This window comes from Sylvia atricapilla, chromosome 7 (assembly GCF_009819655.1).
Source record: "Sylvia atricapilla isolate bSylAtr1 chromosome 7, bSylAtr1.pri, whole genome shotgun sequence".
NCBI lineage: Eukaryota > Metazoa > Chordata > Aves > Passeriformes > Sylviidae > Sylvia > Sylvia atricapilla.
Window position 1 is genome coordinate 19,054,057 of NC_089146.1, and position 26,271 is coordinate 19,080,327.

At 38.1% G+C, this 26,271-nt stretch overlaps 2 protein-coding genes across 2 annotated transcripts; one reads left to right on the plus strand and one right to left on the minus strand.

The window, feature by feature from the left end:
* The first annotated feature begins 1,632 nt into the window (after nucleotides 1–1,632).
* On the plus strand, nucleotides 1,633–16,148 carry FASTKD1 (FAST kinase domains 1). The gene is made up of 15 exons (XM_066322845.1): nucleotides 1,633–1,707; nucleotides 2,473–2,976; nucleotides 3,341–3,409; nucleotides 4,311–4,436; nucleotides 5,648–6,046; nucleotides 7,167–7,277; nucleotides 8,439–8,570; nucleotides 9,541–10,027; nucleotides 10,807–10,921; nucleotides 11,372–11,500; nucleotides 12,253–12,384; nucleotides 13,404–13,517; nucleotides 13,795–13,936; nucleotides 14,888–15,005; nucleotides 16,005–16,148. Exons 2-15 carry the CDS (start codon nucleotides 2,642–2,644, stop codon nucleotides 16,092–16,094), a joined length of 2,499 nt encoding a protein of 832 aa, XP_066178942.1. The 5' UTR covers nucleotides 1,633–1,707; nucleotides 2,473–2,641; the 3' UTR covers nucleotides 16,095–16,148.
* A 2,030-nt stretch (nucleotides 16,149–18,178) lies between these two features.
* On the minus strand, nucleotides 18,179–26,101 carry KLHL41 (kelch like family member 41). Its single transcript, XM_066322842.1, has 6 exons — nucleotides 24,916–26,101; nucleotides 22,014–22,171; nucleotides 21,815–21,922; nucleotides 20,799–20,984; nucleotides 20,102–20,248; nucleotides 18,179–19,268 (listed from the first exon to the last, which is right to left on the minus strand). The coding sequence occupies exons 1-6, from the start codon at nucleotides 26,023–26,025 to the stop codon at nucleotides 19,157–19,159; spliced, it is 1,821 nt and encodes a 606-aa protein (XP_066178939.1). The 5' UTR covers nucleotides 26,026–26,101; the 3' UTR covers nucleotides 18,179–19,156.
* Between the last annotated feature and the right edge of the window lie 170 nt (nucleotides 26,102–26,271).

Here is a 26,271-nt window from a genome sequence, read left to right on the forward strand (position 1 = left end):
TTTACCCTTCAGAACTTCAGTCTCTTTGTGCTTTTCCTAGGCAGGGAAGACTTCTCCCACCCTCACCCCCCCGAACGGATTCTAAAAACGTTGCTGTGTTTAATATGCAGCAATCGGTATGAACCTTAGACCTTTTAGGCTGGCGTTTTTATTTCCTGTGGAAGGTCTGGGTGCCCGGAGCTCCCTGCCGGGGCTGAGGGGCGGTGCCGCGCCCGGCGCATGCGCGGCGGCACGTGGAGCGGCGGCCGGCCGGCTCCGGGCTGAGCGGCCGCGGCTTGGGGGCCGGGACGGCGCTGTGCAAAGCTGAACTGAGGGCTTCTCCTCGCACCGGCCTCTGCGGAGCTGACGCTGCCTCCTCTGCTCGCTCGTTTAACCCGGCCGGCCGCCCGGCGCGGCGGGGAGCGGCCCTCAGCGCTGCCCCGGGCGGATCCTGCGGCCGCCCGGCCCTTCCCGCGCTCTTGGTGGGGCGCTTCTGGGGCAGGATTGCCCGCGGCGGGGGCGGCGGGCCCCGCGGGAAGCGGCGCTGGGAGGGCACAGGCAGGGCTGTTGTACCGCCGCGGCTGTGCCGCCGGGGACTGAGGCGGCTCGGGCAGGCACGGCAAACACCCGGGACTGCACAAGCTGCTCTCTTGAGAGACCTTAAATCTCTTAGTTGCTTAAATCTCTAAGAGTTCTTGTACTTGGGGAGGGGTGAGTGTCCACAATTTCTCCTTTTTGGGAGACTTCCTGGCTCACTGCGTTTTGTAATACAGCCTTGAATTTGCTAACTGCGTTTCAACCGATAGAAAATAATTTTAAAGAACTTCTTGTCCTTCTGGTGTGTGTTTCGCATGGTAACTAGGACACCTTAGGAACAGTTATTTAAGTAGATCCGAATTTCCTGGTTTTACTCTATGTAATTGTGTGTCTGAAAACATCCGACGTTTTCTCTTGATGGACTTTTTGAAAGATACCTGAATTTACTAATTTTTAAAATTGCTTAAAAATTTGTGGTAAATCACTTGCATCTGCTCAATGGAATAGAGAAATATTTGAAAGCTTTCCTCAAGCTGTTTTAGGTAGAGATCCTGGTTCTCCATCATTGGATAGGGAATGCAAGGTCCTTTGCAGCATGAAAAGGGGAAAGGTTGTGTCTGTCACATGAATTTACAGGAAACTGAGCCTTAAGGTTTTTATATTTTCTTCAGGTATCTGCTTTATCCTGACTTCTCATACCTTGCTACTACTGTAGGAGGTAAATTCTTTCTAAAACCAACTCGCATATGGAAAAAATGAAATGAATATCTGAAAAGGGACGATAAAGCAAATCATTATTATAAAAAGCACTTAATACATAGTGTGTGAAAAGTTTGTGCCTTTTTTTGTATCCTTTCATTTTGCATAGGGAAGAAAAAAATTCTTATTATAGCAGATCATAAATTAAAATTACTTCATTTTAGCTTTCTTTGTGTCTGCCCCAGTGTCAGTGACAGCAGTGTATTGCAATATGCTATATGGGCTTTTTGTTCTAAGAAGAGAGCACTGTACAGATGTCAGAGGAAATCCACCTATGTCCATCTTTCTGCAATGATTTCAGTATTTTGCACAGGATGCACAAATAAGGTTTTTTCTTCCTCAACAGAGATAGTGGGTACACTGCCATCACCTTGATAACATTGCACTGATGGAATCATGCCTCCAGCTGAAGAGCATTCAAGTTTGTTGAAGGTATTTATAATTTTAGTTGTTAATGATTATATCTTCTAAAGCAAGACTTCTCGACTTTTCTATGATCTCTGAGCTGAGGGAATTTGACGAGGCTTTTTTGGTGTACTAAGACTTTTATCACTAGTGGTTTGTGTACTCCAGCTTGGAATCATTTGTGTAGGTTGTAGAATATGTAGCTGTTAGCACTGTGTACAAATCAGGGTATATTCTAAGAAAACAAATGAATACTTAATAAATTTAATTGTATAAGGCTGTAGCTTCCATTATAATTTGGAATCAGGTTGCTTTTCTTTAGTGAAATCACAGTTTCAGCTGAATGTGTGTGATTGATCAGTATCTTATAATACGAAGGTGATAAATCTTCTTGAGTAGAAACCATCTCACTTCATTTTACCACCAATAGTTGTATTTTCTGTCAGTTCCTGGACCCCAGTTTGGGGTTATGGCCTAGTAAGGGAGTAAGCCTCACTTAGTCATGCAGTACTGGCATGTTAAAATCTTTAGCTTTTCCTTCTCAGTAGTAGCATTGATAGCACGTGTGGCCTTTAAAGGTAGTTTTCTACGTTTGAAAACTTACCAAGTGGACTAACTTCATAGTACTTGTGAGCATGTCAGTGTTTGTTGTTGGGAGCTTTTCAATGAGAAGAGTCCAGGCTGTAGGTTCTTCTTAAGTTTACCTTGCTTAGAACATCGTAATGTAGAGACACTGATTTTTACTTTGTTGTTGTGACTGAAATTAAGTGCTTTGATACATTCTCATTACAGGTACCTCAGAATTGACTTCTTAATGCAGTGATCATACCAGTGATCAAAGGAAAATGATCTTCTGTTTTTCAACTATTTGAGCTTCTTGTTTGTAACAGCATGGTTTTCTGTGAAAAGTGAAAGAAGAATCTTTCTGAATACTTTAAGTCTAGCTGGTAGGCATAGCAAAATGCTTTGTTTGAGGCAGGTTTGCTTGTTTACACTGAGACATTACCAAGCTCGAACTCTGTGTAGTGATCTGCTTTTGAGCCAGATAAGTGGCTGCACCCATGAAGATGAAGTGTTCAGCCTTGTGGGAAGGAACAAGGCCAGACTTTCTGAAAAGCATGTGGGAATTGCATTGAACATGCTGTGGCAATTGCAAAAGAAGAGGTCCCTTCTCTCAAGGTCTAGTGACTATGTAAGAAATCACTCCGAGTTTCTTACCCTTTGCATTCTGGCAGAAAACAAGGCAGAACACATGGAAGATGAGGTGATAGTGGATACCTTGTATAGCATCATGAGGTAAAAAGCATTAAATACATTTTGTATTTGGTAATAAAATAAAAGGAATTTTGACTGCAGAACTATCTCCTAAGGAAACTGTGATGAGACTGCCCTGCCACAACTTCTGTACTCTTGACTGTGTGACACAGACAGCATAATATCCTGTGCCTGAGTTTTGGAGATATAGGCAGAATGGATCTGTTTTGCAGTCCCAGTAACTATGTTTTATGATTATGAATTCTGATTATTCATGCACAAATGTTTATAATCTGTTTGAATGGAGGGAATGATAGAAAAGTAAAACACTATGATAAATAATGAAGGGGATGTATTTCTTATTTCTTTATAACTATTGAAATAAAATATTGTCTTTATTTTGAAGGCTCGATATTGAAGGCAACATTTCTCTAGCAAAAGTGCTTGTTACAGAAGCATGGAGAAGATTAGAAAGGCAAGTATTGTTCTGCTGTGCTTTGTGAAAGGTATAAGTTGCAAGCATGATTTGCTTCATGTGAGATTACGCAGGAGTTCTCAGAGAGTACTTATGTTTAAAATATTATATGAGTATTTTAAATGTCAGTTGTATTTTTGAAAGTTTTGAAAATTATACATATAGACTTTGGTACATAAATGCTTGAGAGATTCAGATACTGCAACAACAGGGCCCAACACCTGAGATTTTGAAATATATTGTTCATGTAGATTTATGTGTTTGAAGTGAATTGCAGTTTTTAATGTTTACAATTTTATCTCAGTGCTTGCTGTCCAGGTGTTAAATGGTTATTAGAACCATGCTTATCTCAATTTTAGTAAAAACATTTTGTATTTAAACATTTTCCCTTTGTGCCTTTTGTTGTTGTGTTTTGTTGTCTTTTTTTTGAGGAGGGATATTGCAGTTTTCATTCTTTAATCTTGGGATAATGGCAGAACCAAGTGTCAGTCTTGGCACCATAGAATATGCCACACCAGCTTCATAGAATTGCCTCTTCTTAATATGTGGAGCATCTTGACAAGTAAATAAATACAGTGCAGCTTGAAAACAAAATCATATTCATGTAATAAATTGCTCACATTCATTTTATCCATTTGACATCATTGCTTGAGAATATAATCTTTACAGATTTCTTATGCTAGTCAAGTGAAGGACAATTAATTCTTGTAGAACTCCATATACACAACATGCATTAATATTAAACACCTAGGGTTTTTTGCTTAGATACTTTGTTTCCTTGTTTTGTAATTTGGCTATAACCTTGGTTTCTATATACTTGTTAAAAGAGATTTTTGTCTTTGGTTATTGACTAGAAACAAAAGGTAGATGTCCTATCTGACTGTCTTTAATGTTTTGATAGGCTTAGTCTGCCTGCTTTGTCTAAATTCGCTCTGTGCCTATACAAGCAGCACAGGCCCTTCAGTCCCGTACTTGGCCAAGTAGCTCATATTGTGGACAAGAAGCTGGATTCTATACAGGATATAAGGTAAGTGTCAGAAGCAGAAGAAATAAAATGTTGCAATTACTGGTTTATCTTTTCTGAAGACTTTCCCTTTTTTTTCAACTGGAGGTTGCTTTGCTTCAGCTGGGGATTTGTGGGAAAGGCATGTTTTGTATTTGTGCATTCATTGACAAGTGAATGCATTTTCCCAATGAATTTATGAAGAACTTCCTTATAACCAATCTAAATGATTAAAACTATTGCTTGATTGTTTAGGTTATAAAGATTTAATTAATTTTCACTGTTCTACTTACAGGACAGCAGATATTTAGAATCAGCTTTATTCTGATTCTAAAAATGGATTCTAAAATGGCTTTTTTTGTAATTTAGAGGCTATTGACTGACCAGAAGATACTTTTCTTTTTCTCCCTTGACATTGATTGTTTCTCTACTATGACATGGCTTTCTTAACAGCAGCAAGGGGTTTTAAAGCAATATTGTGTTTATTTATCTTCAGAGCATTGCTTTTCTGGTCAAGTTGAATTAATAAATTCTCTTGCTGACATGAATAGCACATTACCTTTGTATTTAAATGACTTAAAACCTAGTCCTAGTCAAAGGGCTAATTTTTTTTCTTGTCTCTATTCCCCTGGGGCTGTTACAGCAAAGGCTTCTCTTTCTTTTTTCTGCTTTATATAGCACTAGCAGACCCAGCACTGATTTTTTTCAGATGTGAGGAGCCCGCTTATGAAACCCCTTGAATAGGACTGCATTTCTTTTCTAAAATCACTTTCTCTGTGGTCATAAGTTTTATTCCCTTAGGAAGAGATTCTTTCTTTATGAGTGACAATGATTCTTCTCCCCAGTCTGTCACTGGTGAATTGTTTGGGCTTCTTTAGTGCCTATTGAACATTAAAGATATTTTTGCAAATATGAATCAGGCAGATCAGGGTCTTGCCTTAGGCAAATGCTTTTGCTTTCCTGAGGCAAATGCTTTTTATCATGCATAACTTTGTAAGAGATGGCTGAAAAATTTGTATTATTTCAGTAGTTCACTGAAAGCAGAATTTTTATTTTAGTAGGATAAATGGTGTTTGCTCATCCATTTATTCTACATTAGATTTAAAATTCCTTTTGCACCGAAGCCAACAACACCTGAACTACCATTCCTTTCTTTGTGCATTTCATTTAATAAATCTAAAATGTATTGCTTACTGTGTTCAACGTGTAAATGTAAAACATTTCGAATTTTTTAGGATCTTGTCAGTTTTGATGGTCAGCATATCTGAAGTTATCACAGAGAGTTTTCGAGATCGATTACTACACAAGGCTGAGCAGCTCTTAGAAGAAAAAGATGAAGTCCACTTCAACTATGCCAGAAGAATACTGCAGTTTCTTCAGAATGCTAGACTGAAATATCATCCATTGCTAGGAAAATGCAACAGGATTTTCCTTGAAAGTGCCTCCCATCTTGACATACACAGCATTAGTCATATTTTTGGACTGTATGAGCAGCTGGGTTTTGACAATGCTGAATTCCGCTTGATTGCTAAACAGCTGCTATCTGAAGCTATAGATGATTGTTATGATCCTGAAACATTTGCAAAATTATTTTTTTCTCTTGGGCCTATGGCAGGATCCAAGGTTAGAGAAAGGTAAGTTTATTAATCATTTTGTCTTATTTATGATACACGTATTCTTGTACAGAAATTAAAAATGTACCGGTGTTTGGAGGATTTTCTCAGCATATCTGTGAGCTGAGCTTTAGGTTTCCTTGTTGTACCATTGTAGGAATGGATGATTTCATCATGGAAACACTGTCGAAGCAGTATGTTTTATTAAGAAGTTGGACCAGATCCATGAGTCAAGAGGGGAGGGAATGCTGTTATGCAAGGCCATCCTGTAGCTCTGTGTCTTAAACTACAGACTTCCTTTCACACTGGGTGGTAGTAAAAACCTTTCTGTCTTTCTCCTGAGAAGTATATGCAGTGATATGTGTTGCTTTTTCGTTTTTAAGACTATCAGTAGCTGAAAAAGCCTGAGTTTTGTCTTATACCAGATTACTGACATCCCATTCTTTATGAAAAATCATCATCAGGGAATACTTCAGCATTCATTTAGAGCGTAGTATTGTGAGACAGATTTTTTTTTTCTCTGCCTGTTTCTCTTATGCCACAAAATCCTATTTGGAGGTGGTATTACTCATGGGTCTCTCAAAGCCTGCAGTTCTAGGCAGAATTTTCTGTATTAATTACAATGAGCCATATTTTCGTATTTCTCTTCACGAGTGTTTCCTTTGTTCAGAGATTTGGACATGCTGCAAGCCTGTGTTGGTTTTGCCATAGCTGATTTAGTTACAAAAGCTGTTCTTAATTTTTTTAAAATTTCTACTGTTTGTGATAAACATTGACTTTAATTACCACAGAACCAGTTCAGTTCATGTTTGATTCTGTTGTCTGTAGCTTGCTGATTGATCATGAGTTGTTTTGTGGCTTAGAGTACCTTCCCTACTTGTCTGCTTTTAGAATTGTTGGACTCGCTGGTTTGTAACATCAGAACAATATGCACTGATCCAACACACTCGCACCCTACATCTGTGCTAGACAGACCAAATATTTAGAAGAAAAGTCCACAGAACAAAAGTCTCTAGTTTGGGAGAATTTTGCTTCCAGAAGTAGTTTTTGGTTCTTTTCTGCACATGTAAAGAAATGGCTGTAATCTTTGCCAGAGATTTTCAACTGTTTTTCATTGGAAAACCTGTCTTTTCCTCCTTAGGTTGCTAGTAACTGCAGAACACATGGCAGAGGAATTTAGCAGTCACCAAGTATTGACGATACTGAAGACTATGCAGAAAATGAAATGCAGAAATTCTTATCTACTCAAAAAGTAATTTTATTGATATTACTAAGAATTTGTATTTTTTAGGCAAACTTCCATTTAGTGTGGAAAACGATGACCTATCCAGTAAGTTAGGAGCAGCAGGTGCATCACTTGTACACAAGTGCTTGTTCACTATAAGTTATTGGCTATTACAGATTTTAGAGTATTGCCGCTTGACCCAGAAGTAATTGAGACAATTTGGGAATTTCAAAGAAAGGCATTTCACCCTCAACTAAGTTACTGTTATATAGTATCTGTCTATTTTACAAATACGTGATCTTAGCCTCTAACAATTACTGTAAATTCATGAGAATGCATATGAAATGTAGTACGTTGCAGAGAACATGTCCTGTTTTGGAGATCCTGTTACTTTTGTTAATTGTTAGTTCAAAAGTCATTGTGTCCTATTTTGGACTATTAAAGCTTGTGTTTTGAAGAATCTGGGCCACATTTTCCTCCGTTTTGAATTGAAAACTTTATAGGGAGAGGTAGTGTCTGTCATACAGTGAATGGAAAAGAAGTTGTTGTTTTTGGCACAGAAGCTGTAGCATTAGATATGTCAAAGATACAGCAGAGTTAAGTGCAGGTTGTGAACAGTTATTAGATTGAAGGTTGTTATATGAACCAAATATATCCTTGAAAGAAAAAGGACATCCTTGTGTCCTGTGGAGCAAAGGGATGCAAAAAGGAAGGTCAGGTGAATTATTGCCTTTTCTTCTTCAGTCTCACTGTCTAAAGAGGGTCTTAAGGTATTATCTTTCTCTACAAACCTATCCTCCTCTGCAGCGTTAGACCAACACAGCTGCAGCAAGCACTGTTATGGAAGTGTGTGCGGTGATGCTGAAGCTGGTGATGCTGTTCTAGTTTCTTATGTTCTTGGTCCACTCTAAATTTAACTGACTGTGAAATCTGCAGCAGAAATTAGTAGTGTGAGGTAGCTGATTTGTTGTGATGAGGACTTTAATTGTGCAATTCAGTAAGTGGAGAGAGGCTGCTCTGTTTTAAGTACAACGGTGTCAAAATCGGTGCAGAGGAGTGCAGGTGTGTGAGACCCTCCACATAGGTACTGTGCACCACAGGACACTCCTTTCTCGTGTTGCATGTTGGCGTTTGGAGTATCTTTTGTATTGGCTTAATACTATGTAATCTTTTCCTCTCTATATTTAGAATGGCTTCTGTTCTGCACAAACACTTGGATAGCTATCATGCATTACAGTTGGTAAAGTTAACACAATCCTTGGTGGCGTTGCATTGCCAGGATCTGGAGCTGTTTGCCAAACTAAAAATGTTACTATTAGGGTAAGTGTGTATTCTTGGAAATGTAGCTATTTGAGTTTTAAACAGTTCTCTACTTAAGATTTTAAATAGCAATCTAAGATGTTAGTATTTTGTTCCCATAAAAATGAAGAAGTAACAAACTGTTACAACTATTTGATTCTATTAAACACATGAATCAAAGGATGCAAAGTAGATATTTTCTTGACTACAGACCCAATAGTATCTGCTAATATAGATGATACCTTTTAAAAATACTCTTTCCCATTTTTCTTTTGACCACTGTAATATAATGATGTTGAAATGTTGAAATGCCAATAAATTTTGATTGGTATTTGATAGGATGAATAGGTATTAATATTGTATTTGATGTTTGACAGAAGAAGTAATGAAAAAGAGACAGAATGCCTTGGTTGGGACAAGTGAAAATGTGACACAGAAGTACTCTTTTGATTGAAGAACTGACCAGTTAGTTCTTAGGCTCGTGCAGAATAACAGAAAGTTGCCATAGAAGAGATCTTGCTTTCATTGCTCAGCCTCTATGGGAATGTAATGCCTTGGCTGTACATGTTTTTTGGTGTATGATGTCTTTATGTTCCTCAGACACCTCAAAACCTGATGCTCCTTAGGACAGAAATCAGAGAAATTAACCAGGCCAGTGAACTCACAGATAACCTTGACAAATTTGGACCTTCTGGCCTTGCTAAGAACGTCTGTGTTTATCAGTAACACTTGGAGTCTCACCAGCTGACTGAGTTGCTCATTGTGTTCTTCCCCTTCTTCAGTTTTGAATAAATTAGAGGGAAGAACTTAATCTTGCTGAAATAAAAGATGTGCTGATTTCTGCCAAGTCACTAATATTCTGCTTATTTGATATTTGATGTGCAGCTTTTGACTTCTAAATTAGAAGTTTCAAGCATGTTTTGTTTTGTTTTGCTTGAACATTTGCAGTTTGTTACTACTGATGGACTTTTTATTTCTATCTCTCTTCCAGTTATTTAAAATCTAGTGTGATACCTGCAGATACTGCAGCCATAATTCGTGTTCTGGCCATGCTTCCTTCTTTTCAAGTGGAGGAAATGATTATAAACAAAGCAGCAGCAGTTCTACCTCAGTGCAGGCTCCATCATTTGAATTGCATTGCTACAGCTCTTGTCAAGTGGAATCATCATGGCCAGTTGCACCGGCAAAACCGTTCTGAGCTATGTGCCAAGCTGCTGCAAAAACTAAATGACTGTGGATTTCAGAGGCTTCAGAAAGCCAACAACTTAAATCTTCTGTTGGAAGAACTTTCATATGTGAGCGGAGAGTGGTTCGAAGAAGTCCTGAGTGAGGAAACTCTGCCCGTGTGTCAACGCTTGCTAGATCAAATAACATGGGCAAATGTTTTACCCTTGTCTTTGTTCCTCATAAAATCAGACCACCGTTGTCCTGCATTATTTGACAGGATAGCTTCTGTAACTGTTGAAAATATAGACAAGGTATCGCAGTTTTTCTTTCTATCTACTGTGAGTTTTTCAGTAGGAAAGGACAGGTTAGTAGTTGATGTGTTTCAGAGCACAATTTTTCAGAGTTTTTCTTCAGTGTAGCTGATTTGGAGATCGTATTTTTTTTGTGCTCACTTAAAGCTGTTTTACTTCTATGTATATAAATTTGCACTTACCATTAATTTTCATTTCTTTTTTATTGTTCACTCAGTGTTCTGTCAGCCATAATCCTTAAAGTTGTAAATTCAACTTTACATTTGATAATTTTTAATTTTTTAGACTTCTTTACAAATAGTCACATAAAGTCACATCACATGGTGGATATTTTAACAGTACTCACTGTTGTGGGGATTTCCCCAATAGCCTGTCTATTTGGTCAAAATTACTTTTTTTTTTCTTACTATCTGCTCATTCTCAATCTGGTGTTCATATAAATCTTCAATTTTACTCTGTTGCAATTTAATTTCTTTAAGAACATTTAATGCAAAACCTTATAAAAGGTTCTTTAAGTGTATAGAAACATGTGGATCACCTACATGAAATAAATTGTAAGTTCTAGTTGTGGCTGCAATTTCAACTATTACTGTGGGTTGTTTTGTTTTTGTTTTTTTTTTATTTTCTCCAGAAAAAGTTGACCAAAGAAAAAAAATTAGAAAATACTTCATCTAGTTGTAAACCTCCAAATTCTGAATTAATTATAAGCTTTTCTTTATTATAAAGCAATATTAGGATATTTTGCAGTGACTTGATTTAGGATGTATTTTTTTTTTCAGATTCCCCCCTCTGAAATCTATTTTATTCTCTTCCTTTTCTCTGCTTTGAATTATGACCCTCCTGACAATGAAGAATTCTTTAAAAGTTGTATCCAACATCTTACTTCTAACTTAAGTAAGTGCAATAGACAAAGAATTTACTGAATGAAAATGGGAATAGAATGGTACTTCTATTAAGCAAAGAAAAGGTATGTAAGTTACTACTAATACTAGGGTTAAACCATGACAAATACTCAATTTTGGGTTTTGTTTCACCCATTGAAAATGACTGTTGATAAGAGACTAGCAAAGGATTTTTGGCATAGTAAAATGTAAGTGAAAATTATGATTAATTCACTATGTTGTTATTGGATAGAATTGTGTTCCCCAAGGAATCATCATTTGGGAACAGGCTACTTTGTGCAATTTATCACAAAGAAATAGTTAAAATTGCAGAGGGACGTGTATGGATTTGTGTTGTACATTAAGAGGGAAAATCAGATGATTTGAGAGGCCAGGGAAAGGGCATTGCAAATCCTTTCAACTTTGTCATGTGTTAATATGAGTTGTTCTCTGGTTTTTCAAGGTCATCTTGAAACTTATCACTTGGTGCTGCTTGGTCAAGTTTTGGCAATGGCTGGGTATTTTCCTCCAGTTCTGATAACGACAATATTTAATGTTTCTTTCCTAAGCAAACTGGATGCTCAACTTAAAGGTAGCTATCTAGCTTCTGACGAATTTGATTGTGGAGCATTTGGCATAAAATGCAATTTGGACTTGAGATGTAGAATTACTCTTTAAATGATTCTGTTTTCAGGAAAGACACCCTCTATATTATATAGTCATAATTTGAGTGCTAAAAGGGAAGGAATGAACAGTAATCTGTTTTTTCTTTTAGAAGTATAGTCTTGATTGCAGATGAGGGAAAGTAATAAAAAGCAAATTTTATAGTCAATTTTATTGCACTCTGTGTTTAATAATTCTTCAGGGTTTTTTGGAAATAAGATTACCTGACTGTGGTGTTTATTACTAGAATAGTCACAAGGCTGAAGGAATAATGTGGGATTCTTCTCTGCAAGAAATATATCCTACTTGTCTCTTCTCTCTAAATAAGAGACAGTGTTTGACTGCTTCATTCCTCTCTACCTCTGTGTTGTTCATTATCAAAGTACTCTTGCCATTTTGCCCTCAGCTGCTTAATTAAATGTATTAAATTACAATAGAAGCAATTTCTATCTTCTGTCTTGCTGTTGTTCTTAATGTTGAGCAGAACTGTAGGTTTTTCATTTATTTTCTCCAGGATTTTGTGAACCTTTCTAAAGTTCTCCAGCATGAGTTTTATAAATGCCATAGTATACAGATATTTGCATTTCCAGTAAAAAATTCAGAAGTTACCATTTAGTTCAATTTGTTGGAGTTTTCACATTTGAGTTCACACATTTCCATGTTCTGTTTTTTTTAAATCAGTCCTACCTGATACAGTGAAGCAGAGGGTCCACTCACGTCTCATGAAACTGAACAGAGCAGTCTGTCTGGAATGCCCAGAGTTTCACATCCCTTGGTTTCATGAACCATACTGCCAACGTGTCTTTCATAACAGTAAGTAATTTAGGACAGGAAAAACTGCCCTTGTTACTTGAAAGGGCAGTTTAGAAACTAGATGTTTCTTCTAAAACTGTCATGCTGAAACTAGCACACAACAGAAGGCACACCCCTCTCTGCTGAGCATGGATTCTTGGAAAGTGCAACTGCTTACTACAACTGGGAGCAAACTGGTTTTTCTTGTGAGAATTAATGTAATAGAAATGGGATATTTCTGCAGAAGAATTAAAATATAAATACACAGAAACAGTGTTTATGGCATGAAGGATGGAAAGGCAGGAAGAGGATCATTCTGTACTGGTGAAGATGGATCATTTTACTCCCTGCTTCACTTACAAAACTGAACATTTGACTTAAATTTTTCAAGGTAAATATTTTTACTGCCTCCTTTTGAACTTGGTCCTCCCTTCTTTCTCACAAGAATCAAGATCATCAGGGATGAGAGATAGAGAAGTAGGCTAGTCATCGAGTGTAGCAACTGAGATCTTTCAGAATAGTGATCCATTCAGAAAATCCATCTAAATGCAAAGACAGTATCTCCTCCACCGATTCACATGGGGAGATCTGCTGTGCTATCCATAGAACTCAGCTACTTTGTCTTTAAGTCTGAAGATGTTTAATGGAGCAAGGTGTTAATCTGCAATGGACAGAAAAGTGGCAAATAGTGTGGTATGGCTGTAATAAACACAAGGTGAGTAAATACATGTCTAAACATAATTAAAAGCAAACAAAATCTACCAGGTGAAACCTAAAACTTAACTTTTTGCAGTATGTGAATGAAAAAATCCTGGGATCTAAGGTCTGGATTTAAAATTTACCTAATAGCATGCACCTGCCACTTTCTAGCTAAAATATGATCACTTTGTCTCTGAATTATGATGGAATAACACTCAAGATCTGTGGAAAATATTTAATTCAGTAGCCTGGCTGTCAAAAATATGATGTCTGAAAGCACTATTTTCAGAATTTTGGCTGTGGACGTTTTGATGTATGAATTCTTCATTTTGTCTTTGTAGGCACGAGCCGAATAAATCCACAGCGACAGCATATTCACAGAATGCTGACAGAGATCTTAGGAGGGAAGAATTACTCAAGAATATCTGTTCTCACACCCTACTACTATGAAATAGGTGAGAAATTAATACTCTAAAAATTGTTATGGAGTCCTTTCATATCACTGTTGCCACCAAGATTAAGAAGCTCCTGGTCATATGGTCTCCAAGATAACACAAGATACTGCAGCGAAGAAATTGTATAAAATACAGTTTCTAAAAAGTTCCATAGAGTATAAATAATGTTTTGTATCTCTAATTATGGCTATCAGTTTTTCTAGAAGTAAACATTGTACAGATCAAATTCTTTCACTTTTATTTTGTCAGCAAACAAGTTTGTTTTGTTTTCTGGCAGATTTTGAGTGTGTCCTGGATGTAAATAAAAAGCCTCTTTCCTATATGGCTCAGCATATACCTTTGGATGGTGTAGGGGGAATACACTTGAGACGTGACATCAAGGATGAAGGGAGAAAGGGTCTGCCACCAGGAGCTCAAAGGTCAGTTCATTGAATTCTTGCATATTAGCTCTTCCAAGTTTACATCCACAGGGTTTTTGATGCTCGTGTCCTAATGCTCTCTTCCTTTTTCCAAAGTCTAATGAGGCTTAGCCTTCTGGGGTGTGGTGGGTTAGCTGCAGCTGCTGCCTCCCATTTGCAAGGCATGGCTCATGCCCCTGCAGTGTGATGTGGGAGAGAACATGGAGGGTAACAGTGAGGAGGAAAACTCCTGGGTTGCAGTTAAGACAGTTTAATAAGCGAAGGGAAAAAAAAGGAGGAGGGGGAAACAAAGCAGTCGATGGCTGGATGCAACCGTCCACCTACAGACCTGTGCCAGAGCCATGGCTGTGTGGGACAAAGTCCCCTCTGCTTTACTGCTGAGCATGAAGTTATATGGTGTGAAATAGTGCTTTAGGCAGCTGAGGTTCCCTTCCAGCTGTGTCCCTTCCCAACCTCTCATCAATGCAGCCTGTATGCACTGTGAGTGCCTTGATGCTGTGCAAGTGCTTTTCAGCAGTAGCCAAGATATTGGTGTGTTATTAACAGTTCTAGTCACAAGTTCAAAACACAGCACCGTATGAACTGGTATGAAGAAAAGTACCTCAATCCCAGCCAAACCAAATTCAGGTTTTTGAAATGTGCTTTATGAGATTGGAATACTGTTTTCCTCCCACCTCTTCAAATATAAGCCTTTAAAATGCTGGATAGCTGTTTGTACCATTGGAACAAAAACAGATGCAGGGAGAAAATGCTTTTTCTGTATTCAAGTATCTCTAGATAAATAGGAGGAAAATGTTTTGTCTAATTCCAGGGAGTTGTTCAATTTTTGTTTTCTGATAATTGTCTGGTTTATCTGTCTATCTATCACACCTATCGATAGTGAACTAGAACTATCACTTCTTGTTATTCAGGTGGGACCCGAAAGTAAATGCACATTTTTACTGTTTGCAGAATCGCTTTGGAATTTCTTGATTCAAAAGCTTTTAGCAAAGATTATTCACGTCATCTGAAAGGAGAACCTGCAGTGAAAAAGCGACACCTGGAAATGCTGGGGTACCGAGTTGCTCAGGTGAGCAGTCAGCAATACTTTGTGTCTTTTCTGCATTGTATCAGTAGTGCAAAATGATCCATTTTCCTCGCAACAGATTTAGAGACAGTTTTATCATTAAAAGCACCTACTGGGAGAGAGCAATTTTTGTCTTTGGGGGGTAAATTCTAAGCTGTTCTTAAAATGGTCTTAGGACTTCATGGAACTCACACCCTCTCTGAAAGAGGGTGAAGCAAAATTGAAGTTAAAAGGTCCTACTGAGACCTTACTGCAGGCAAACTAGCAATCTCATTGTAGCCTGAGTAAAGGAGAAAAAGTTAAATGAGAGTTGCAGTTCAATTCACTGAAGATTTCTATGGTAGAAAAGATTGAACATACTCCCCTTGAGTGATAAGACAATTTTGGCAGCTGCCAGACAGGATATGGATGCTGTTTGTCTGCTGCAGTCATAGTGGTGTGACATGGAACACTAGAGGACAGAGATAACCACCACCAGCACTGAAACATCTGAGAAATAGAGACTCATTAATGTGGAGGCTCCTATATATTTAATTACTCACTTAACCTAATTTTAACTAGAATCCTTTTTTAAACTGAAATTTAGTTGGTTGGGTTTTTTTTTAAACAGAATAATCATCCTTTCTCATGTTGTACTACTGATACACCATTCCAGTCTGATACATTAGCATTACAAACTACAGTGACCTGGGATTTTTCTCTCAATTTGGGTTTTAGAAGAGGGGAGGATGTAACAGAGTTGTCACAGCCTGTATTGTGTGGGCATCTGTTTTATATCTCTGCAACTATGCTGCTTTTTGGAAGCAGACTGACTGTAACTACATAAAGGAGAATCTTACAATAAGAAATGGATCTTTTCATTATTAGAGTAAGCCAGGCTTTTGGAAGGTGGTAAAAAAATCTTCAAGTGGAGAACAACATATCGGAGAGCCTTTTCTTTGCTCTTATATGGTGTGTGTCTTATTCTAATGTTAAGTCAGTTTGTACCATTCTGTTCTACAGATTCCTCACTTCGAATGGAATTCCATGGTTCTATCAACAAAAAGTGAACAGCTGGAATACCTGAGACAGCAGCTGTATGGAATAGAGTAATATCAGACATGCAGTCTAAAGTACTTTTATAAAAACAGTTTATGGACCATCAAACAGCTGGTAATCCTGGAATACTTAGGTTTCAAAAATCTCTTTATCTGTATCAGATGGACCACTGCTTGCCAAGGTCATCAGATGTAGAGATTTAATCCTTAATTTGTTAGGGATTGCAAAAGGCAGGTCACAGTGGGCTGTGAAGATGTGATAGAGATGCTTTCGATTTCTCATTATCTGGAAGCTATTAGGAGCACGCAAATCTGGCAGTTTTGCAATCAAATTACATTATCATCTCTTAAATAAATAGCACAGAGGCTCAGCCAGACATAAAACTCTCCACAGGAAAAGTTGGAAATACTATTGACTAGGAGAGTGGAGTCAGCAATCTACTGGAAACTATGTCTGTCCTCCAGCACATGACAGAATGAGCAGTTAGGAATCAAACAGGATCTGTTCTCTGAAACCAAGAAACTGAAATGCAGATTTGCTAAGAATAGAGCTGCTTAGAGACATTCAGTTTCCATTCTCAGAACAGAGATACTGTGGGAGACTATGCTGGGGGAGAGTGTTGTGTGGTGAGGAACCTCCAGCTGCTTCTCCTACCCTGTGATCTGGTGTGTGCAGAAGAATGGCTGAGCCTTCAGAACACCTGCACATACTTGAAAACCCTGCCAGGGTTTGTGCAGGAGGCATAAGACACTGAGATGTAGAAGGAAGAAGTGGAATAGCCAGGAGAATGTTCATTGCAGAGCACTAACTGCAGGGGCGCGTTATGCTTGGCAAATCATCCCATTTCCAGAGGCAGCCATGTTGTGCCTACAGCTGCCATCACCTTAGGGTGACTGCCAGCTATGCCTGTTTTCTCACATGTGCAATGAGGATATGTTTTCTTGCTTATTTAGAAGAAGCAGAACACATTCTTTTACCCCTTCACTTCTTTTACCACTTCACTTGAAACCTGGCAGAGATAAGCAACTGCATATCTGAATTGGCCATTATGCATCTGTCACTTTTTTTTTACTATTCAGTAGCAGAAGAAAAATTTTTTTATTAACTGAATACAAATCAGGACAGGAATGGGAAGTCAAGAAAAAACAACAGAACTGATCTAAGCTGTAAGGTACTTTCCTCCTGAAGCAGCCCTCATGTTTGTGGGATGACTGACAAAACTAGTAGATGGTAGTCTAGACACTTAGGGTTATCAAATGAATGAGGGCTCCAAGATGTAATGACTGCTTTGGGGAAATGTCATTGAAGGCACAGTGCATAGAAAGATTCTATGTGCATTGTATTTTGTATAAAATGGAGAAGACAATTATAAATCTAGGTTAGTATTTCAGAAGCTGGACTACATGTCAAAGAGGTTTTGCATGACTCTGCTTCTGTACAGAAAACCTTCCAGTAGCAGCCTCTGAGTGTAAGAAAGGTGGCAGTGGCACTGAAATTATCAGGGTGGTCGTGTTTGAGCTGAACTCTGCTTTCCAGGGTTCTAGCAGTCACTGTACCAAGCCAGTTTTCTTCAAATTATGTATGGATAAAGTTATGAGTATGCACAACAGGAAGAAGATTAAAACTTGTTATGGGTGGTCCAGAAAGGGCACTGAAGAAAAGAAAAAAATCAATTCAGTATAATGTGTTGTCCTTCCTTGATTCTTTGCACTCATTCTTTCTATATTAAATCAGGAAGTGTTAGAGTGGATGGTGGTGTAAACCAGTGATCTAACTGGAGCCAATAAAAAGGTGCTAAGCACAGCTAAAGATTTGAGTACTAAAGGGAAAATGCCCCACATATTAAGTACTAGTGGACAGTAACATACTGAAAAGAATTATGATGGCTGTTCCTCTGCATATATTTACTTCTGTCTCATAGGAAGGCAATGCAGGGGGGTCCTTTGATAGTTGGCATTGCTGTTCAATCAAGTGTGGTGGCCTTCTTTTCCAGATTTCCTGGTACATCAGTTGTAATTAGATTTAAATTTATGAAATCCTTTAGATTGATGACACCCTCTTTTTGCAATGGAGAAATCCTTTGGAGAGATACTCTACAAAAAATGGTAAGCATGCTCTGAAGAAAACTGAGTGGTCTATTTTGGGCTGTACTAAGAGATCTGTGTCCTGTCAATATGATAGTGATGATGAGCTAATCACTAAAAAAAGACACTATCAAGTGATACTTTATCGTTTTAAAAACAAAGTTTAATTGTTCAAAGTTTCAACGTCAAAATGCATCAACTCTGTAGTAAATGAAAAAGTCCTCTCTGTCACAGGTATTTGCTAAAGATAGTTCTTTTAGGACTGTTTCATGAATGCTTGTTATTGGCCTCAGATCTCTGAGAAAAAAAATCCATAAAGTATTTGCTTTGGAAATAAATATAAAAGCATAAAAAAAGTGGAAAGTCCTTTTTATCAGAAGTCTAAACATAGTAGGTAAAACAGTAGAGCTACTAACCTTGTGAATTTCTCTCTCTACCCTCTCCTCTGTCCACTAGTATAGCTTTGGCTGAGACTGGCATTTATTAGGCCATATAGTATTAAACCACTTTTGTTTAAAACGTTCATTTCAATTCCAAGCTAAATTATTTTTTTGAGGTTTGTGATGAGACTATTTCCATGATATTGCTGAAGAGTGCAGGATTTACATACATTACTAAAAGGGGAAATCTGGCCTTACAAACAGCCGGTTAGAATAAGATTAGCTACCTATTAGTTGGATTTAATTTTACAATTAATTAATGCACATTGTTTGGAGGACAAGACACCAGTATCTGGATTGTATTGAGTGCAAGGAAGTCTAACTAGCGTTGCTTGCAATTTCAGAGTGGAAAACTGAGTTCTTGCCAAAATCTTAATCTAATCAACATTAATTATAACCCTTCAGAAATTTAAACACTGGCAAAAATTCAGTGGTTGTTCATTAGCTAGGAAATATCTTAAATAGTCTTAACAGTTCCCAGTATGACTAGTATGCTGCTACAAAACTGTACAATTTGGGGACATTTTCATGCAACAAAACCAGAAGAGCCTATCAAAACTCCCTCACCATATATTATCTTCCAGCATTTTGTTTAGAGTTTTGATAACTTGAAGAGGTTTAAGCGTGTGGCCAGGCAGGAGGCTCCAGTAGCATATCGGATCTCTTTCAGTATGCCAACCCATTCCTTCTTCTCATCATCATACCTGCATTTAAAAAAACGTTAGAAAATAGCTTCTTTAAATTTGAGTTTCATGCTTCAGCACACATACATGGAAAAGAGGACAGTACACCTGTTGCAAAGACTTGTAGCAACCATGTGCTGAAGGGTGCCATGAAAAGCTGCTTTTGTCCTCTACTCTGGAACAGAAAGGTGTTCTTGCACACAAGTTATTTTTTCCTGGTCTCTAAAGCTTGTTGCTGACCTGTGTCATGCTTTGAAAAACCTTCCTCTTTAAGCATCCCTTCCGAATTCCTTCAGATTCTTGCATAAAAAGTTGAGGGGTTTTCCTTCCTACTGCCAACTAAAACTGCAGAATTTACATTAGCAACTAAGAGTTGCAGCAGAGATGTGCTGTCTCATCACTGCTGCTGTGATTATCTCAGAAAAATCTAGGAGACAGGACTCCTGGTTCTCTTGGAACTGTTACTCATTTGACTATCAACGCATCACTGTGTACCGGCCTCTGTGTATACATGCTTTTCTACATCATGGTGTCACAATGTTTTTATTGGCAAGGCTAAACCTGCCAAGAGATGGCAATTTACTCTTCTGAAGAAGCTGAAGATCGTGACTTGGACTAGTCAAATAATTAGTAAGGTGAAGTAGTTATTAGATCCAAGTCTCATGTTTATTTATTACTTTCTGAAAAACTTTTTTATCTGTTGACAAAAAACTTTTGTCAACAAATGCTTTACAACCCATGCTATGGTTCATTTTCAGAGTTAAACAGAAAAATAGTGTTAACCTCCAGTGTCTACAAACCCCAATTTTAGATAAGACTTTTGACAAGGAAAGAGTGACTAAAATTAAACTTACTTCCATATGTCAGTGACTTCACTAGGTGCAAATTCTTTAGATTCAAGTTGAATCATTGCAAAGCCTCCAATAGCATACAAAGCTCCACTTAAAGTGACTAAACTAATGGAACTTCTCTCTTGAGGAAATTCAGGCATTATCTCCCATCTAAGGATGAAAAGAAAAGGTCAAGTTAAACACATAAGAAATACTGTAGACTGAGTGCACTAAAATACTTCTGTGGACAACAAATTCAGGTACCAAGGCCATGGTTTAGTAAAAGGAAAAAATTCTGACATTGTTAGCAGTAAGTTCCAATATCTTCATCCCCTTAGGGACTTCTGCAACTCTTAAGTGACACAATTACACTGTTAAGACATCTCTTCCCAGGGACTTCTTACAGATTCCCTGATTCTTCAGTAATAAATAAGCTTCATACAGACATATTGTTCCCCAGTTACTCTCATTTTTCCCTATAGTTTTCAAAATATGTATTTTAAGTGGCATTAGCATAATAATTTGAGTGTGTGCAGGTGCACAAAAAGTGTCTAGAGACCCGGTCTGTAAATTGCTGTTGTTGCTGCTGAAGATGTGACTGTAGACCAAATGTCTCAGTGGGAGTACAGGTACCTGAACAGCTTTGTGACTCTTACCTCACAGCTCCTAAAAGCCTAGATGATAAAACACTTGATTAAAATAGCTTGAATATTGCACTCACTTATTGGTGGTCAGATCAAAAGCTTCAACAGATGCAGTAAGGCCTTCCTCAGTGACACCACCTGCAATGACAATCTTGCCCTTATGAATAGCTGTTCCAAACATCGAGCGAGGCACTTTCATTGGAGCCAGGTCTCTCCAGTCTCCTTTCTTGGGATTGTACACAAATAATCTATTAGTGCATTTCCTGGGGAGCAAAAAGAAAACCAGTGATCATTTTTAATGAACTTTTGACTTGTTCTAAGTAGATCTAATTGAGGTAGACTGTATGAGTTTATCTATACCACCTCTTTACTCTCCTGGAGATCATTTCTTGTATCTAATCTGAGAGCACTACTCCCATCCACAGGAGTAAATCAAACGTGTTTTACATTACACAGGACAGTCATTTCACTGTACCTTTGAGGAGAAAGACAACATCCTTTCCCAGCATATTGTACTCAGATGGATTTGTGGAGGAATATATAGCAAAGGTTATGTAAATGAAAGATTATTATGCTGTTTTGGCTGATATGACAAATACTTATCTTAAATATCCCGTTACAACACTTAAAACACTTAAAATTACCACCACATGTTCAGTGTGAGTGAAGACTTTTACTTTCCTAATGTCATACCCATTAAGGTATAACAGGCATCACAGGTCAGAAAATTGGAAAAATCGAGACCATAATTCCAGGGCACCTAGGTATTTCTATCTGGAAGGAAAGAATACATTCAGTGAAGGTCCTCATAGCTATGTATTAGTAACTTGTCTGCAGTGTAAGTAAAATTTGCCTTGGAAATAAGTATGGTTATTAAAATACCAAGTTGGATTACAATTCATATGTAATTTACCTTATCACCAAAAAATATATCCTACATACCATAATGTGTTCCCCTCTGTCAGACTGTTAGCAACCTTAATCCAAAGATGCAGAAAAGGCAAACACCCATTTCTGAGTGTGAGAACGTATTATCTATTAAGGGCCAAGAAGATAATGTCATTAATTGTCATAAAAAGACTTAGAAACTCACTTATCATCAGTTTTTCCACCAAGACAATATATCAATCCATTGTTTGAGATAGTTGCATGGCCATATACTTTGATGGGCAGTTTTTTGATCTCGCCCCATTTCATTGCCCTGGAACAAGAAGATCACTGTTAGGTTTTTTTTCAACTAAAAATGGGCCATCTAGATGTTCTCTGTGGGCATAATTAAATTTGAAACCTACACAGGGTCATAGCACAGTACTGAATCTAGTGACTCCTCAGTGCGAAGGTCCTTGCCTGCTATGACATAGATCTTGTTGTCCGACTCTCCCAGGCCGAAGAGGCACCTGGCTGACGGCAGTGGAGGAAGGGCCACCCACTCACCAGCAATGCTGTCCAGCTGAAAGAGCATCACAACAGGCGGGGTTAGCAAAGGCAAAGAGTAAAAACCCACACAATGAATATTGTTCCACAGAATTGATCTACTGGCACTCAGTGTCCCTCAACAGCAAATCTGCATGCCTGAACAATCTGCCCTTCCCTCAGTGCAGCTAATGAATGTTTTCTACCCACCCATGCTTCATTGTGCTGAGATCTAGCAGAGTCAATGCCATACAACCCTCTTTGTATCTGCTCACCCTCACTGTTTCCTTGCCTCTTTAATAAGCTCTTCTTCCTTACAGAAAGGTCCCTCACTCTTGGTTCTCTGTCATGTTGGAAAGAACAAATGGTTCTTCCTGCCTGAGGGAACAGTCACTCCTGCAGTTCCACACCTGTATGTTTAGCTGGTTGTGCTCATCACTACCAATGAGGAGCCAGACATGCTTACATGGTTCTTACTGATCAGGAGATATCACATGGCAAATGGCACAGATGCTTCTATTGCAATGCCTAGGCTACAGATGTGTGTTTCACCACAAATACCCTCAGAAGTTCATGAGATCTCTGAAGACAAAAAAAGACTTCACTCTTAAGCAATATAGGAAATCACTGCAGCTCCTTTGGCAATAATATTGATGTCATTTCTACTGCAGTATCTCAGAGTTCTCTCAATTCACATCCAGTATGCTGAAAGCACCTACAGAGAAGTAGCAGCAGGAGGACAGATGGCAAAATAAACCGGAATTTTCCTAGAACTGTGGTACTTATTTTTTGTTTTGATCTGAGAACTTTTGATTGAACCTGAATTATCTCTAATGTTCAAAAAGAACTATTGTCTCAGACCTACTGCATATAGATTTGCTTGGACATTGGTACAGGAAGTGAGGGTAAGCTAAGACTTTCTGTGGGGATAAAGGCATTAAAATATTAAAAAACAATATTATATCATTATGAAAATATTAACAATTAAAATATTAAGATTATTAATATTAAACTAAAATTAATATTAAATTTATATTAATTATATTAAAATATTATTAGAAAGTAAAATAAAGTTCAGTCAAAATAAAGTTCAGGATTTAGCTTGGTGACATTCTTCTTCCAGAAGTACGTTCCACAGTCAAGGTTTCCATGCTAAATGCATCTCCCAAATTTGACAGACCACCCCTATTGGACAGAAAGTTGTATTGCAACAGTGAAATGTAGTTCCTGGACATGGATTTCCCCAGTAGCTGGATCTGGGCGGGGTAATGAGAAGATGTACCCCTCAGAGATCACAGCTTTCTTTATTAAGTCTGCAAGATAACATCTACTGCTGATAGGGCATCAACTTGTCACGCATTTTTGAGCCAGTGGCAGCCCTGTTTTCTCCCAGGTTGCAAGCTACCAAATACAGTGCTTCACTGGTGAAAAAAGGAAGACCAGCAAGTGAAAATTGGTTTGGCACCACATTGATATTTTGGAAAGAACAACAGCCATGTGGGTAATGCAGACAAGTGTTGTAACTACAGGGATTAGCAGCAGCAAGCAAGTTTAAAGATGACAAGCAAACAAACATGATTTCAGGAAATGGATGTCGACATACAATGTAGAATTTTGAAAACATCATCTATTTTTAGAATCAGTCTTGAGATTTAGTTTCTCAGAGGCCCCTTTCTAGTAGACTGAGACTTACTCAGTTCTGCTCTAAATACACATTACTACATCAATGCGTTATTTCTATTGGAAGAGTATTTCTCTAACAATTTTTTCACTTCGGTGATTATTTATTTTATACCTACATATGGAAATGAAACAGTTAGTCCCTCCCCTACAAACTAAGACTTCCCTCTCATTGATGTACCAAATGTCTGAAACCAAGTCTTTTAGCGTGTGTGAAATGAGCAAGCCATACTCCTATAAACAATATTTGCATTTTTTAATATCTTGAAAGCTTCAAAATTCTATCACTGCTTATTACTTTGCTTTATTTCATATTGAAACAGGACTTTTACTCTTTTAGTCCAGTGTGCCTAAAAAGAGGACGTGGCCAACAGCATATTGCATAATTCACCACAAAATAGTTTGAATACACACTAAAGCATGTAGCTAAAAACACAACAGACTTAGCTTATGGTATAAGCATGACAAACAGCATTTTTGCTAATTTTCCTGAAATATATTGTGGAGATACAGTTAGTACTAATCAGCCTTATATTATACAGGTTTACAAATATATACAGTTACAGTCAGTTGAAACATGGTATTTAGTGTACAGACACCGACAGTTTGCAGAGGAAAAAACCTTCTGCCTCTAAATTACAAATTTATATGGGCCTCGGGCTTTCAAAAGTAGATTTGAAAAAATGGACTTTTGCAGTTTTAGTGACAAAAATGGCACTTAAAATACACACATTACTGCTGTCATGAAAGTATTTCAGATGCAAAAAAAAAAAAATACATCTAATCAGATCTAAACTAGCTAAAGCATTTACAAAAATATTATTAGACCCAAATTTAGACATCCTGTACCATAAAAAATGTGGGCTTTAATGAAAGCCAGTACCTAGATAGAATATACTAATATTTTTAATATTTTCAGAGATCTTATGAGGGGTTAGTCTTGAAAAAGAAGATGCAAGTCCCTTGGTTTCATTTCTGTCTCTGAGACAAAAATAACTCCCTCTAGATACTTCTCTCTATCTCCATACAAAGAGACTAGACAACCCACTTGCAGACCCTTATAAGCACCTATTATTATACCAACAATTATAAAGGTTGTACCTGGAAGAAGTATGACTGGAAAGGCTGATCCTTGTTCTCCTCTTCCACATAGAGTCCTCCAACAATATAGACCTGGTTTTGTTTGGTGACTATACTGGAATGATTTCTGGGAATCTGTTCTGCGAGGGCTGCTAGGTAACATTCATTTTCGAGAGGATCATAGGCTACTGCAGCAGTGTCATTAACCAGAAGAATCAGGTCTTTGACAAACATGCCATGCCTGGGAAGGTCATTTAGGTAGCCAGGCAGTAAATCTTCATCTCCGACATCGCCATTCACCTCCCCTTTGGCTGACTTTTCTGTGCTTTTGCTAGAGTCAGGCAGTTTTCCAGCAAAAGCATCCTTAATAATCTTTACTTTTTTCTGAAGGTCTGAGTTGCTTTTAATTATATCATCCTTCTCAACCTGTTCTTTGAAATATTTTTCTGGCATTAGACGAAAACGTATGCAGTCAAAAATTTCCCCCAGGCTCTTTACTCTGTTCTCCTTGTCTGTTCGGACCCATCTCATTACTGCTTCAAAGACCAGTTCTTCCTTCTCTACGTTTAAACTGTCAGGTGAAATAACTGAGACAAGTTCGTGCGGGGCAAGCTGCATGAAATCCTCCTCTTGGCAGATCTGCACAAAATGATCTGAAACAAAATCACGGGCAGAAAACGCAAGTCTTGGGCAATCAAGCAGAACACCTAACCGAAGGATGGCCAGACAGTTACCAACAGCAAGCCTCTTCTGAAGATAGGAGACACACACAGTGAATACAGAAGGGATCTGAAAGCGGCTGGCCAAAGCAAAAATATCTTGCACATTAGAATCATTGAGATCAATACTTGCTGAATACAGGTATTTGACAATCATATCCAGGATGTTGGGATCAACATTATCTAGAACTACTTCCTTCTTTTTCTCTTCATTTTGCTCAGATAAGAAATACTCACGAAAATAAGGGCTACATGCCGACAGAATCAATCTGTGGCAAGGCAGGCTTCTGTCACCAGCTTTTAGAGAACAATCTACAAACTTTTTCTCTTCAAGGAGTTCCTTGAGGCCATCCTGAAGGAGAGTAGATTGGTAAAGTCTGAGCTCTTCAGTGAGTTCCCTTTGGGAATCCATTTTGCAAACACTTGGGAAAGGGGAGGGAGTAGAAAGCTTTAGCTGTTGTCTGCCCAAAGGTTTGTCTGTAAAAAAGGCAGACCAATGTGCTTTTTGCCCTGCTTGAAGCCTCTGCAACTTAATCTCACTAGCTAAATATAGGTACATACTCTTAACAGGTCGGAATTTGGGATGGACGATTTGGAAAAACAGAGTTGCTCTTGCAGCTGTCAAAGACTGAAAGAAGCAACTGTTGCTCTTAGTCAC

Coding starts and splice junctions, on each gene's coding strand:
- KLHL41 (XM_066322842.1), bottom strand. CDS start 26,025: ATGGATTCCCAAAGGGAACTCACTGAAGAGCTCAGACTTTACCAATCT. Junction 22,172..24,915: donor TCCAGTCATACTTCTTCCAG/GTACAACCTTTA, acceptor ATGCTCTTTCAG/CTGGACAGCATTGCTGGTGA. Junction 20,985..21,814: donor GGTGGAAAAACTGATGATAA/GTGAGTTTCTAA, acceptor TTTGCTCCCCAG/GAAATGCACTAATAGATTAT.
- FASTKD1 (XM_066322845.1), top strand. CDS start 2,642: ATGCTTTGTTTGAGGCAGGTTTGCTTGTTTACACTGAGACATTACCAA. Junction 4,437..5,647: donor GATTCTATACAGGATATAAG/GTAAGTGTCAGA, acceptor CGAATTTTTTAG/GATCTTGTCAGTTTTGATGG. Junction 12,385..13,403: donor CCAACGTGTCTTTCATAACA/GTAAGTAATTTA, acceptor TTGTCTTTGTAG/GCACGAGCCGAATAAATCCA.